The sequence below is a fragment of the Pyrgilauda ruficollis genome, unplaced genomic scaffold, assembly GCF_017590135.1.
Source record: "Pyrgilauda ruficollis isolate IOZ18807 unplaced genomic scaffold, ASM1759013v1 scaffold24, whole genome shotgun sequence".
Taxonomy (NCBI): domain Eukaryota; kingdom Metazoa; phylum Chordata; class Aves; order Passeriformes; family Passeridae; genus Pyrgilauda; species Pyrgilauda ruficollis.
Window position 1 is genome coordinate 3,386,727 of NW_024523648.1, and position 15,664 is coordinate 3,402,390.

General features: G+C 39.4%; 1 protein-coding gene across 2 annotated transcripts in view; it reads left to right on the forward strand.

The window, feature by feature from the left end:
* The first annotated feature begins 307 nt into the window (after nt 1-307).
* The window catches only part of NCOA7 (nuclear receptor coactivator 7), a 60,124-nt gene continuing 44,767 nt past the window's right edge, over nt 308-15,664 (forward strand). For both annotated transcript variants that reach the window (XM_041470084.1, XM_041470085.1), the window contains exon 1: nt 308-440. In XM_041470084.1, the coding sequence (XP_041326018.1) occupies nt 391-440 (50 nt within the window). In that variant the 5' untranslated portion in view covers nt 308-390. The remainder of the gene's footprint in view (nt 441-15,664) is intronic.

Below are 15,664 nucleotides of genomic sequence, written 5' to 3' on the forward strand. Positions count from 1 at the left end.
CACATCAGACCTGGAAGATGTTTTGGTATAAACTTGACAGTAGTTTAATCTTTCCATAGTTTTAAAACTTGATGCTGCTCTTTGGGTTACCTGCTTTGCAAAGTATCTCTTCCACTGCTGAGAAACTGGCCTGAGTGCATTTATTGATTTGTCTCCTTGTATACTACATGGACACTTCACAGCAAACACTGGTTAAAGTTTTACTTTGCTTTGTTACTGGGTCCGTTGTATTTCCACAACCTGTTGGGTTTCGTAGGTGTTGTTGACATGTTGATTTATGAACTTCCTGTTTTTAACTGTTCTATACAGGAGACTCTGCCTGGTTATGAGGTGCTGAGGGGAAAAGAGCATCACGCTTGGCTGCTCACATTGCCCATTTCACTGTAAATAATGGAGACCAAGGAGGAGAAGAAGGAACGGCGACAAGGCTATTTTGCTCGGTAAGCTTACAGGGCTTATTTCAATGCTGATTAAAATACAGAACTCCTTATTCTGCCTTTTAGACAAGGCTTTGTGATTTTTCAAGTATGTATAAAAATGAAACCCGTGCTGCAGTACGTATCCAGCAAGTGCTTTCCTTGCTGTATCCCTGATGTTTAAGTGGAGATTTTTTTCTTTTGAGTAGTAAAAGATAGTTGAATTATAATTCTAATTTGTAATATTAAACTATTCTTGTCTATTCAGTTGCAAATTGCATTTGAGCTTCTGGCATCAAGTTCCTGGACAGCGTTGATGAAACCAAGCATATCTGAAACATATGTGTGTCTAAACATGAAGTTTATTTTCACATAAAGCACAGATTAAGTAGTGTTATCTCACTGGGTAAGGCTAGCTAAGAAAGAGTAAGCTGTCTAAACCATATTATCTTTACAAATAAAAGCAATGTTTTTTTTCAATAGTTTTTATCATTTTGAATTAATGATTGGTGATTTTTAAGAAATAAATGACGTTGCTTTCCTAATAACTTGTCTTTGTTAATTTAGCAAGTCTCTAAAGAACTCTGAGCTCTGATGTACAAGAAGAACCAAAGCTGACTTACTCTTGGGAGGGGATAGGAAATAGGTTTAAAAAGCATCTTTGCCACAAGGGTGTTTTCTGTTCTGTTGAAGAGGAGAGTGGTATCCTCTCTCCACTCAGTACTAAATAACTGTAGCCTTCGTGCATTACGAGCTAGATCTAGAGACATGCCTGTCACAACATTTAGAAGTATTGTGGGGAGAAGTGGCTGCTGCTTTATTGCTGTTCAGGTTCTATGTAATGGTGGCTAAAGATTGGAGGAAGTTTTAGTCATGTGTTAATGTCTGGTGACTTGCTTTCTATTTGGAGAAATGCAGTTATGTTGATGTTGGCAGAATGTTGCAGTTTGGTATTCTGAGAAGGGGAAATGGATAGTGGCACCTAAAACAGAGGAGGCATTATAAAGGATAAAGCAGAAGTAGCTAAAGGGATTGGACTAAGGAACAAGAAATTTTGTGTTAAAGAAGACTCAGTCTTTGAGACAGATGTCTGAGTAAGATGCTTTAGTGTTGAGAATGTTTTGTGTTCTTCTAAGTGCTGTCTGCTAAAAAAGTGGAAATCCTCAAGAGGCTTTCAGGAAAATCCTTGACAATTATATTTAATCTGCTTTCCTCTTGTGAATGTTCTCTTTTAAAAATTCACAGGGGCAGCATGTCTTGTATGAGCATAGGACATTGAGCAAGGTTGAAAAAAGATGGGAAATCAATCTGTAGTCTTAGCACTTAGCTGCTGTGTAACTTTGGGGAGATTACCTCTCTCTTTCCCTCCCAGCTTGCATCTTTTTTTTTTATATAGGTTGCAGGCCTTGGTTCTTCTTGTACATCAGAGCTCAGAGTTCTTTAGAGACTTGCTAAATTAACAAAGACAAGTTATTAGGAAAGTAATGTCACTTACTTCTTAAAAATCACCAATCATAAATTCCAAATGATAAAAATTATTGAAAAAACATTGCTTTTACTTACAAAGATGATATGGTTTAGCCAGCTTACTCTTTCTTAGCTAGCTAGGGGTGGTGCTCAGTGTTGGAGTGGTTGTGCTTGCAATTCTTGGAAGGGAGGTTTGAGAATCCCAAAATATGTGCTGACAAACCAGCTCCTGAATTGCAAGATCAAAATGAACATGAAATTGTCTGCATCTCTGTCCCCCAAATTTAGCATTGCTTTCAAATTTGTACTTTAAAATATTTGAAATTCCTCTGTTGAAGACACAGTCAGCCATCATATTTTTCCACTACAGATAGTTATGGTCCTAGTGCCTCTGTTTTCCCAGGTCTTCCCTCCTCCTTGTGGCAAGTGAAGCTGAAATAAAACTTTCCCCATCCATTTTTGCTTCTTACCAAATGCAATTTTACCCACTGTGTTTTGTGGTAAAGAGCTTATTTTTCACCTTGGTTGTCAGGAAACAAAAAAAGTTATTTTTTCAAACAAAATAGAAATGTCTTCACAATTTTTAAACAGTGATTTAGATTCCTTGTGTAGATGAAATGTTACGGCTCGTAGGAGTTTAACGGCAAGAAGTGAAAGTATAAGAGTAACATGAGCATAAATTTCTCTTATGCAATAGGTCCTTATTTAACTGTTACTCCTACTTAAACACTATTCTGTGTAGTTAAGTTTTCTTGCCTTATTTTCCCAAGCATGTTTTCAGGCTTTTCTGTTGCCTTCTGTGTCACTGGCTCCCAAATGGAGCAGTATCTGTGCTGTTATTCAGCAAGTCCAAAAATAAATGGCACAGTGTAATGGGTGTACAGTGGCACATCTCTGTATATTGACTCTGCTGTGACATTTGGTGCTTTTTATTGTGATTATGTATCCATGAACCCAGATAAAACCTATTTCCCTCTGCCTGTGCATCTTCCCTCTCACAGAATGGAGAGTTTTGTTTTCCCTTGGCCATTGTGTAGGCTTGAGTACAGGGGTACTTTCACCTCATAAAATGAGTAGCCATCAAATTTTTAACTTAATTTAGAAAGAAACTACCAGAAAGAGTGTTGTGTATCACATGGAAAGAATTGCCTTGGATCTAAATTGGTAGTCTTGGAAGGCTGAATGTACTGCTTGAAAGTGGAATTGGTTTGCATGTGCTGTTGCGTACTGCTGGATATATTTTGCATGTACTATTATGTGATACTGGATATCTTTGGACAAGCAGTTAGAAGATATGAGAAATCATAAGGGAAGAGTATTAATAGATTTTTGAAAGAATGAGAAAAGGGGCTCTCTCAGGTTCAAATTTTCTGTGTCTCAGCATTCATCACAGCAAGTTGCTGAGCATTTTCTATGCTTTGTACAATCCTTTGTCAAGTAGCTGTCTGTGCTGTCTTAGGGAAAATAAATAAGTGTGCTTTACTTGAAAAAATGCTGCTTTTCAACAAGTTGACCAAAATACTTGCATTAATTTTATTAATTGTTATGTCTTCAACTTGTGGTGACTTAATCTGAACAATCTGTGTGGAGATGAACTGTAAAAACCATACTTATGTTGAATGATTTCTTAATAGTTTCCAAGGGAATTATGAATTTTAGTTTTCAGTTTCTTTTTGGTCAGCACTGAGAGCTGGATTTCTGAAGCCAAAAATGAAGCACTTGTATTAGGGAAAATATTGTCGCTGGGATTTGGGTGCCTTTGTGTTTATTGAGTGTACATTGGTCTTGCTACCATCATTTTGTTGAGAAAACCACATAAATGTCTAGGACATGCTCCAAAGGCCATCCCAGTAGGCAGAGACTCCCTTTAGCTCCAGGTTTTTAATACTTTCTCAGAATCTGAAGCCAGTTGTATAGCTCGATGCTCACCTCCTCTTTCCTTATGATGCCAATATCTAAGGGAAATAAAGGAATTCACAGCATGTTTTAAGTTGATTTAGGTTCTTGGCTTAGATACCTAAATTTACATCCATACAGATGAAGGTTTGTACATTAAACCCAAGATTTAAAGAAGATAAATATAAGTGTTTACTGCAGTTGCTGTTTACTTGTTCCCAACTCCAATTTACAACTTTTTTCCCCTTCTAATTATTTTTAATATTTAAATAAAACCATACAACAAATGATGTACAGCTTTTGAGTCCCATAGCTGGTTATGACCTAACCATAACTTTTCTTTTAAGTATTTACAACAATTCCAACAGTAGGAATCATTGATACATAACTACTGAGCTGTAAACAGCTAGATTCTGGAAAGCTTAGCTGGGGAAGGCATTATGTGTAATTGTCATGTTGTTATGGTTTTTCCCTGATCCTTGCTCTTGGCAGGATGTTGGCTTGTGCAGACCCTTGGTCTGACACGCTGTGGTCATTCCCTTGGTCAGTCTTTTGCATATTGCAAGCTGTCAGATTTATAAGCATCTCATTTAGACTTTTCCTGTCTTCTGTTTTATTCCCATATTTAGTAATTGTGCCTTTCATATTTTTTATTCTTGTGGCTATTAAGACACAGTAGGATGATGAAATAAAAATGCAGTAAGCACAGAGGGACTGTGTGGAAAAGGGTCATTCATCAGTGGTGGCCATAAAAGAGTAAAACCTAGATAAGATATATATATATATATATATATGCATGCACAAAGTTACTTCCTTGAGGGGATCTCATGTGTGTGAGACGTTTTCATAAGTTTTTCTGTTAGATGTTGTTCTTGTTGGCCAGACTCATTATATTTACGTAACAGATTTCAAGTGTTGGGTGCTCTTCAACTCACTATTCCTCCAACAGCTGCCTCCTTGCAATTGTTCTAATTCTGCTGAGCCAATGTGTTGATGTTTATTCAGGCTTCCTGTAGCACCCATATTTTATTTTTTGCTTTCAGGAGGAAAAGTTTTCCACACATTGTTTTTAAACCATCATGGAGGTTTATCTTGGGTGTGAAGAATAGTCAAGCCAAGATCCTGGAGATGCTTAAATCTTTTTTAAATGGCTCTAGGAAACAATACATCATTTCAGTTCATCTGTACAATGAAAATATCTTAACTCTGCTTCCAGATATATAAACATTACCTCATAATTGAGTTACTGAAACTGAATAACAGTATTGCTTTTTATTCATATTGTTTCAGGCAATATCACGTATGCCTGAGGCATTCTATTTTGTAAAAAAAGGATGAATATATCACTACTTCAGATTTCTGGGGTGCAGTTGTTATTATTTGCTCTGTTATTTAGGGTGTATGTATGTGCAGGATAGTTGATTTGCTATAGTGGATAGCTGAAAAAAACCCATAAAATATTTTCTGAAACATACAGTGCTATGACTTACCTGCCAGGTATTCATGCTTGAGCAGTTTCAGTGTTTTTAGCAAACTTTCTATCTTCTGTGCTGTAGGTCAGTATTTTAGCTGCCCTTTGAAAGTGTTGTAGTGCAAGATGTTGAAAAATGTCTAGAATTTTGCTGACAGCATCCCTGGGACCTGTTGGGTGGAGCTTTTGGAGATTGGTCAGGTCCTTCAGATGCTTGAGAGACACTTGCTATTCATTGTTTACAAACTTTTTAGTGTATATATGTATATATACATATATATATAAATTTTTCTTTTTGTCATAGGTGTAAATCTGGAGAATGAGAGTTGGGAGGGAAATTGAACCTGCTTTTTCTGAAGTGTTGCCTGGGAAAAGTTGAACAGCTGTTTATCTTGGGAACTGTTTCCTCATCTCACATGGGTGTTGCTTTCTGGATTCCGAGGTTTCTGTGTTAGCAGTCTTGTAATTCTGTGGTGCAGGATAGAATTCAGCAAAAGGGCATGAATCACCATTTTCTGTTTAGTCTTTAAATCACGGAATTATTCCCAATGTGAGTGCTTCCTCTGGGAAACATAAACAAGATAGTGGTTTCTGCAGTCTTGGTTCTTTCCAGTGCTTTCATCCTCAAGAGTAGGATCCTCATTTAGGATTGAAGAAAAATTTTTTTACTGGTAACAGAATTAGTGAAAGTATTTAATGGGGCCCTGATGCTTTCCTCAGTCTTCTTTAAAACTTTCCAGTACCAGAAATGCTGTTTATGGAGATACAAAGCTTGTGTAAGACAGGAAGTGTGGTTAACCTCCTCACCCATTCACTTCCCCCTGCATGTGAAGTAAGGCTTGGGTAACAGTGTGGCCTCTGTATGAAGAGGCTTTTTTAGGACAGAGAAGAAAGGTGGAGTTTTGTGTTTTTCTTGATTTCTTTGAGAGCAGACTAGGCAGAGAAAAGAGTTTAGTTAATCTCCAAATGTACTGTGCCACACCAGTAATATCACAATTTTTCACCTTGCAAGATTCTTGTAAGGTTGGATTGTTAGACAGAAGCGTGCAATGACCTTAAATTTGCTTTTCCAAAGGGACCTTTGGGTGTCTCTTATCAGCCTTTAAAAAGAAACTTATTTAGCCTTCTTTATAGATCATAAGTAGTTACAGGATGGACCTTTTGATGTAGACATCTGTGCAGTTTGGATAAGAGTGGCTGTCAACATAGTTGCAATGTAATTTTTCTTCCTTCTACTTCCCTTCCCTGCAGCCTACAGCTGGGAATGCCAGGCACTGAGGGCTGTGCTGGACATTCCCGGTGGGCCATGCCATTTACCTTTTTGCTCTTGGAGGGATTTAAAGACATGTATTAAAAATTATTAAATTTGTAGGCTTTACAAGGTGCTTTCTGGATAGATGAGATACAGACTTCTTACTGTATCTGATAGAATTACCTTTTTAGATTGCACTGTTTCTGTAGCGTCTGCAGATACGGTCTTGTCCTTTCAGCTTCCCAGGTGTTCTCTTCTGTTCTTAGGTGCTTTATGTGTCTATTGCATAAAGTTCTGCTTAAACCCAGTGAACTGTTTTAAAATTAAGTCTAGCTTAAACACTGGTGGAAATGTAGCGTAATACTTGGCAGAAGTGTGGTTGCATGGTCGATTTTAAAGTGATGCTGTGTAAGATGCTACTGAAAGGAGTTGGTCAACTTCTCCTTTCTAGTTTTGCCATGTCTCTTATGGATGACAGAGCTGCCATCACTGAGCTGCTGCAGCATGAAGGCACCTTCCAGAAGCAGCCACCTAAAGAGATGTCTGATGGTATTGACTTTTTAGTGGTGCTGTTAATTGCCTTCTGCTTATGCCTTGAGAAATAGCAACGGTCTTACCTCCTTTTGTCAGCAGTCCTGGTCAGCTCTCCTGTGCTTTGTACCACGGGTAGTAGGGAGTGGGCTGTACAGTATTTTAAGGAGAACAGTTGGCATTGTGAGCTATATTAGAGTTTGCTGGATTGAAGAAAACACAGGTTGAAAAGAAGATAGACATGCACCCTCAGGGAAAGTGTTTCTGGCTCACAAATAAAATTGCCTGCCTTTGTATCTGTGGTCACTGAGGCTTTTGTCTGTATGATTTTGCCATGTGCCATGCTACATTTTGCCATGCTACATTACCCTTTTTTTTTCTGGTAAGTGTGCTGCATGTTTAAGGGGAAAGGTATGAATGATACCTGCAGGAACATGCTTTTGGAAAGAGGCAGTTTTCCCCCTCTGTCTGAGAGATTGGAAAGCACCATATAGCTAAGGGAATTCTGTTGGTAAGAGAGGAAATACTGTGGGTCCTCTGTGGGTACACTGGATACCTGTCTGCTTGTTCTGTATCTGAAGTACTAGATGCACGTTCTGTAGTTTTTGCTGTATACCTTTAGGCATTGGTGTCCCTGCTCTTGCCTCCCCAAGGAATTGAAGCTTTTTGCCTCTGCTCTGGGGCTTTGAAGAGGCTGTGTGCATATTCCTGGTGGCCTTAAGCTCCCCATGGTAAACTCTCATGCCCTCAGTGTTAATCCAGCTTCCAGACTGTGTTTGGAAGGGATTTCTTCCACCCCACCCTGCGCCTGCCAATCTGATTATGTGGAGGTGACTTGTAAGTGTAGGTTTTTGGTGTTTTTTTCTGTCCTACTCTGTAGTCTGAGCAAGGAGTGTTTCCTAGGATCATCTGAAATTTGAAGATGTATGTTACCTATGCTCTAAGTCTCTCATGTTATTCCACCGATATCTGTGGGATTTCTCCTATTGATTTATGTGAGAGAACATCCCAAGGAAGGTAGCAGGAGTGGTTAGGAATTGGGGGAGGAGGGAGATAATTGTCCTTATGCTGGAAAACCTTTGTAATGTAAATAAGCCATAAATCAGCTCTCTGGATGTCTTAATACATTGAGTATTTTCCTGTGACACAGCAGTTTCTGGCACAGAGAACTTGTCTTGTATAACACTTAATATACTGCTAATAACTTCAGACTTTTGCCACTATTTTTCTGGACTGGCTATTTTTATTTCAGTAGGTGTAAGCTTAACAGCTAGCCAATCACTGGTAAGCTTAGTTTAAATTATATTATGGTTTTGGCATAACAGTGCATTTCTGTAATGGATTTTGACTTTCAGTACTGCTTCTAGAAATAAATGGCTTGAAGGTGTCAATCACATGTTTCAATCAGACAATCTTTAAAAGTCAAATCGCCTCAAGCAGAAGATTTATCTGTATGTTCACTGTCTGTTAGGGAATTAAATGTTAAAAAGAGGATGCTTCTCTTTCCACCTGGACCACAGCAGGTGCTGCATGTTGAAGTTCTGCTTGTGTGAGGCTAAGAAGGATTTATTTGTTGTTACAAATACTGACAAATCTATTTTTTTCCCTTTTTTTTTTTTTTTTGGCAGTCCAAAACTACAGCATATGACTGGTCCCATGGACAGATGCATTTGAGCAATTTTATGCATGTGAGGAACCATACTGTTAGGTGTTACAGAACAGTGAAAGCTGCTTGTAGGAGCTGAGCTGTCCAGGCACGAGTGGTGGGAGCAGGTCCAAAGCACTGTGGCTCCAGGGAGAAGTGCCAGAGCCCCAGAGGGGAGGGGAGGCCAGGCCAGCAGCTGCCTCCCCACCTGCCATAGCAGGGGTAGGACCCAGCATGCCCGGAAGCTTTCCTTCCCAGCCCAGAAGGGAACGGACTGGTGGGCATAATGGCAGGCAGCAGGACACAGTGTCACAGAGCACCTCCCTCATCAGGCTTGGGCTGGCTGGATTTGGTAGGAGCTTGTTGTCCTTGAAAATACCAGGAGGCTGAAGACAGCTCCTGGCCTGCTTGTCCCCAGCAGCCCCCTGCTCTTGTGCAGGAGGAGGCAGCGCTCAGCCTCCGGTGTGCTGCAGCCTAGGTGCTGCTGCAGGGAGCAGAAGGGCTGCCTGCCTCACAGGGTTACATTCAGGAGCACTGTAACTTCCAGGTTTCCTCAGCTTATTGTTCTAGTTAAGCTACTGCCTCAAGTGCGGTGAGACCTCATGGACTTTCAGAGTCCAGAGAACATGGAGATAGAGCAGAGCCCCTTGTGTCTTTCCATCTTCCATCACACTGACAGAGGGCGAGGTTTAATTTTTTCTTCTTCATTTTCCCTGAAGTAATTGCTTCTTCCCCTTCCAGCCATATACATTTTGATAGCAGGTTAAAAGTTTCAGCTGAAGTGAAAATGAAAAAATATAAACTATTCAGGCAAAAATAAATCCGTAAATAATATTTGATATAAAACCCACAGAGGAGTTTTAAGAAGTAGTAATTAATACACACTTTATCTCTTATGAGTGTAATTGAGGACTGACTGCACTAATGTAATGATATGGCTGCTGAAAAATATCAGACCATGTCAAATTCTCATTTTGAGGTATATGCTTGTTAGAAGTTGCATTTGTACATGCCTGCCATGTGACTGTCCCACGCAGACAAGCTCTCCTGTCATGTCATCTTTATACCTGTGGTTAGTGGTCTTTTCACTGCAGTATTAAAAAGGTGGTGCCATATTATTTTGTACAGAAGATGATGCAGACACCTGTTCTGGGGGTAGATTGATCATGATTCTCACTTACAAAATAGCTGTTGTGTGAGACAATATCAGCCATTATTCAAAAGACTGAAACTACAGATTCCCTTTTTATTCCTCCATGACAGCGTGTCTGTGTTTCTTTTCAGAACTTTAATCCATGTAACAGTATTTTAAGTGAACTTGGACGCTTCTTCTGTGCTGCATGCCAGTTCATAGGAAGCCTGTTCAGAAAAGCCATTAAATTGCTCAATATGCAAAATAGGTTGCAAGTTGTCTGAGAACAATGAATGCAAACACAGAAATGAGATACACAGTTGGTTGGTTGAGATTTGTTTTTTAGCAATTACTCTGAAATACTTTAAATAAAAGCTTTTTTCACTCACATTGCTGTGCTTTTTGCTCTAAATTTGTTCCTGAATAGATATGTTTTCAACCTGTTTGTAGGCCTGTGCACAGCATCTCTTATACTGTGATCTCCAGAATCCTTGAGAAATATGTGGTGACATTTGGATAATTTTGGTGTTATTATGAAAGTTAGCATTTAAAGCCATCAGTTTGGCTTCCATTTAGTGTCTGTCTTTAAAAGAAAAAACCTTGGCCTTTTCTATTAATGGTATAAAGTGTGGATTTTTTGTTTGTGTTTTTATTTTTTAAACTACTTTTGTTTACAGCTGTATTAAATTGATAGTTTAATGTCATAGAGGTTGGTGCAGTGATGCAGAGCACCTTGATATTTAAATAGTAATTTGCAAAGTAACTTTCTTAAGAAAAGCAAAGGCTAATGCAAAGACAGGTACTTTAAAGTACCTGATCCAAGTCCCCTCCCTCTCTAAGATATCTCTATTATTGATCATTTAAATAAGAAAACTGTTGAATTTTTGGCTTAACTTTGGTCACTGACTTCTCAACCATAGCCACTTTTGGATCCCCCCAACCATTTTGGTCAGCAGACACTGACAGGTGACTTCACTTACTGAGTTGTGTCAACTTACTCAACATTAAGATCCTTTTTATGGAGAAAACAACACTTTCTTCTCTCTGCTGCTATTGGAGAGGAAAGAACAAAGTCACTGTTTCCTTTTTGCAGCGGGGGAAGCTGCCCATCTTCCAGCCCTTGGAGTACCAATGTTTATGAAAATTTCCTATCATCAAAGCGTCTTTTCTGGATAAGTGGGAAGAATCTGGGCATGGTGTGGTGTGTGCCTGGCTTGGCTTTCTGGCATCCTCTTTTTACTGGTCTCAAGTAACATAACAGAGGCTGTTGCTTGACAAACCCTTCCATCTCCAGTGCCTGCTTGGAGGAGCACTCTTGCCTCTGCTTACAAAAGGCTGCCTTCTTTTGTGTTGACATCATGCTAGCACAGCCAAGTGGGATCTAATGGGGAAGTGATCCAATTTTGAAAAATTTATTCATCTATTGGTATTTTTGCTGGTTATTTTACCCTTAACCTACATAGTTACCCAGATCTGGTCCCTGTGTAGCTGCAACAAATGGCTTTGTGCAAGAATGGGGGCAGTTCCTGGGGCCAGAATCAGGTGAGCAGAGGGAGAGAGCCACTTTCTTCTGCTAACAGAAGTGGCTTAAAGGTGCTTCTTTCAGCTACAGGCTTTGAAACAAGTCTCCTTTTCCTCAAATAGTGTTCAGCCATGGCAGGTTTGCTGTGCTTTTTGCCTCAGTACTGTTGCACTCACCTTTCTTGATTTCTGTAGGGGCCAGGCCTGGATGCTCAAGAATGAGGGGTGGGGGAAAAAAAGGGAATGCCTGCAGGTATCCTTCAAGAGTCTGCCCACATGTGTACAGCCTTCTAACAGTTTGCTATGTAGATTCCTTCTGAGAAAAAAAAAAATAAACAAGCCCCTGAAACCAAAACAAACCAACCAAATCACCAAAACTGAAAGACTGCCTGTCACTGTGTTCTCCGTGGCCCTGCCATGATGAATTTTCATATTGGCTCTTTGTATCTTTTTACATCTTTGGCAAACCATATGTCTAAACGATTGATTTTTATCTGCATTTCACTTTTATCTGAATGTAATTCTTGAAAGAATTTAATTTGGTATCTTTGGTACTTCTCATATAAGAAGTACTAAGATAGCACTCCTCGAGGGTTTTTTTCCTGGAGGTGCGTTCCAGCTACATTACTGCTGCATGATGTGTGGCACACTTCCTGTGGGTTTTGCTGTAAATGACCATTGATTTTCACCTACTGTTTTATTGCTTCCTTGCAGATGTTTATTGCCATTTGAGTCACTGAGCACTACATTTCTTTCTTTTTTTCAGTCAGTTTAATCAATACTAAAGCTGCTTTCTGTTATCAGGAAATTTTGTTACATAGGTGATCTGAGAAAGTGGGTGTGGAGCAACCACTGTATGGAGCAGCACACATCCCCCAGAGCTGTCCATGTACTCTGTTGTTGCCTTTGGGATTGTTCTCAGTTCTTGCATTTTGTTTCCCTATGTTAATTAAATATTAATTTTAAAGAGCCTTCCTCTTTTTTCATGGAATTTGAGTTTTATGAAGAGTGCTCAGTTGAGGCAGGGAGTGAAAAGTTTATCAAAGCTTTGGAGAAACTTGAGATACTTCAGCCAGCTTGATGAGCTTATTGTCCTCATCAAAATAAAAGAAGTTTGCTATGGTGTGACTCCTGTTCAGCTTCTCTGTAGCATCCTCCCTTGCTGTGTAACTGCAGTTCCCTTTTTCTTGGAGTTTCACTCGGCTGATGTGGAGGGGAGTGGTGGGCTGGCATTAAGTGGGGAGAGCAGCTGGGAGCCAGCACTGTCTGGAGGTGACAGGGCAGGACCATCCCTCCCTTGCCAGGGCTTCAGTGCAGGGAGAATGTCTCGTTGTGCTACTTTCAGAAGAATTCCTGGCATGTGTAGGAGCCGTTTGGGGTGATGAATGAACACCACAGTAGGAGAGAGTATCTGGCACTGTCAGCAGAAGAAAGCAGGAGGAGCACGATGGGAGTGTGTTAAAATTCAAGTTGGTATTTGTGACAAAATAGTTCTGTGGTGCTGCTCTGCCTGAATGAGCCTATTAAGTGAACTTCTGGCAAAGTTAAAGGAATCATCTGAAGGGAAAGACTTCATTTTGCCTTCTGCCTAAGGCTGTTCTTTGAGAGCTTGCAGTAACTAAGGTTGTAAGGGAGAGAATCAAATAGATGTCTAAAGCAAGCAAAATGGCTTTCCAGAATCCTTTTCCTATGGAAAAGATTTTATTAAATTCTTGTCATAGCAACCAAGTGCTAAATACATTATAACCTCTTTTGCTAAGTAAACACAAAAGATGGGGATACTTTTGCTTTTGAAAATGGAAAGTTTGTTAAGTTGTGTGAGAACACTGTAGTCTTAAATTTAGGCAAACAAAACTTTCTGACACCTCAAAATGCTCTTTGAGTTTTACCCAGGGAAACAGGGATTATTCCCACCCCCTAAATAAACAGAAAAGCTGTTAGATGAGATATTTAAAATTCCCTAAGTCAGAAAATTGGGGAGGGGAGATTAACATGTTTTACTTAATCTAAGAACTCGTCAGAAAGTGCAGTGTCTTTAAAATTCCAGAACAACTTTACTACAAATCCTCCCCTCCACATTACAAATGATGAAACAGAGGTAGTGACTTGGTTTTTAAGCTAATGGCAGTATTGGGAAAAAAATAGACATACCCTGGATTGTCACTACAGCACTTCACTCTCTGGAGCATGCCAGCTTTCTTGAGCATTGCTGCTGGCTGACCATCTGTGAAGACTGGTGCTGGTACTTGCTGTCAATCAGTAACAGGAGCTCCAATAAAAGTGGAAATTTCCAGCTTTGACCTGTGCTACTAACATCAGAGCTTTTAGGAGTTGTTTTTTGTCCTTTGGAATGACCAGCTTATGGACACTTTTGAGTGTCTACACCCGCCATACTGGAACCACACGGTTGTCCTTGATAACTTTTTCAGACTTGATTTTTTTTTTTTGTAGTTTTTTCCTCTCTGTGGAAGATATAAAGATATAAAGATATTCTTTAAAAATCTGGCAAAAGATGTGTTCTCTCCCTTACATTTACCTTAATAATCTGTTTTGATAGTAAACATACAGCCTTGTGGCTTGCTTGTTTCCAAAACAGGACATGTACCAACCTGAAATGGCTGGTGATCCATGGGGTGTGCTTCCTTGTGGGGTGCATGCTGTTCAGTTTTAGGAAGATTTCTGGGGGTGAATGGCTTTGTATTTGTTTCTGTGCTGAAGTGAAAGCAGCTGCACTGGGAAGGTCTGGGTTAAGTGCTGTGGTCTGCCAAGCAGTCTGACTTCCTTTGGCTTTGCAAGCAGCAATGATTTATTTTGTCTGAGATTTGCTTATTCTTCAGGTTCCATGGGATGGGATGAGAGCAGGGCCATGCCTGGAGCTGGCTGAGTTGTCCTGGCACTGAGCTGGGTGGAGGAGAGATTGGTGATCTGTGCAGGCTGGGAGAGAAAGACTGATTAAGATCAGACCAGTGGGTGACTAATGGAGATTTTTACTGTCAGGTTTCTGTAGGTAGGTAGGGTTTTTTTTTTGACGTGACATTTGATTTATTTAGCTCTTCTGGATGGGTGGAGAAAGGCATGGAGGGTAGAAAGAAACTAGTATATATTATAATCAGTGCAGAGATTTAAATTAAGATTAAATTTATTAATTCTGAAGCAAATAATTGGGGTGCATATCATTTTTATATAAAGGAATCTTAATAGGAGCAAAACAGATTAAGTTGTTTGAAGTGTTTTAACGGTTTTTTTGTGTAATCTTATTGTATGTATGCACAAATAGATTTTTAAAAACGGTATTTGAGGAACACAATCTGTTTATGCTCTGCAGGATGTTAAGATGATTGTATGCCAGATATCAAGGCACATTTTAGAGGATGCACATTGTGGAAAATATCCAAAAAGGAAAACTTCGGCTTGTCAGCTGAAAGATAAAAAGATTTCTTCTCCCTTCCCCCTCCTTTTGTTTCTATTCTTGGAGGGCCACTTTATTAGATGCTTTTGTTTCCAAAGCAAGAGTTGTTCATGGTGTATGATCTTTATTCATCTAATACATCATAAAAAACATGCCTTACTATCACAGGAGTTCTTTAGAGCATCCTATGATAAGAACCTAGTGCTCTTTGACTGATATTATGTATTGAATGAGGTCCTATTGAATTGTCTGTTAGACACCTCTATTGAATAAATGTTAAGCAAAACACAGTGAAATTTCTAGGGAAAAAGTTACTGTTGGATTTCCATGTCTTTATTGTTTCAGTGTCAGAGTTGCTTTACTGGTTGCTTGTAGTTTCTAGTGGAAGTTGGCAGATAAAATCACCCTCTTTTCTCTGAGCAGTTTTCTTTTTCCCCTAACCACCTACCTTGTAAGTGTAATGGGAAATTCAGGCTGTTTTGTTCTAAAAATTAGTTTTTTGCCTTTCATAGGCAGTCAGATGGAGTTGGGTCTGGAAGATGAAGTAGGCCATTTCTTGGAATCTTTCCTAGCTCTTTTCCTGTAAGTCAGTGCCCAAGGTATTAAACAGTCAGTTGCAAATTAATTTAAGTAAGCACTGCTAACCTTGCATTTTTACCTGCCTACTCTGAGATTGTGTCCATTTCAGATCATTAGTCTTTATTGAATTAAATGATCTTTGTATTGTAAAGTTTTGCTTTTGCTGGCAAACTTTGTATTTGGACAAACTTAGAAAATGGATTACTGGTTGTTGCTCAGAAAGCACTTGAGGGGCTGGAAAAGGATCTCTCTGTATAAACTCAGAAGAAATGTTTTGCCTGTCAGAATCAACTAGCTTGAAAAATGTTATCTGGTGTCTAAATGAAATTACAGATGTGTAAGACT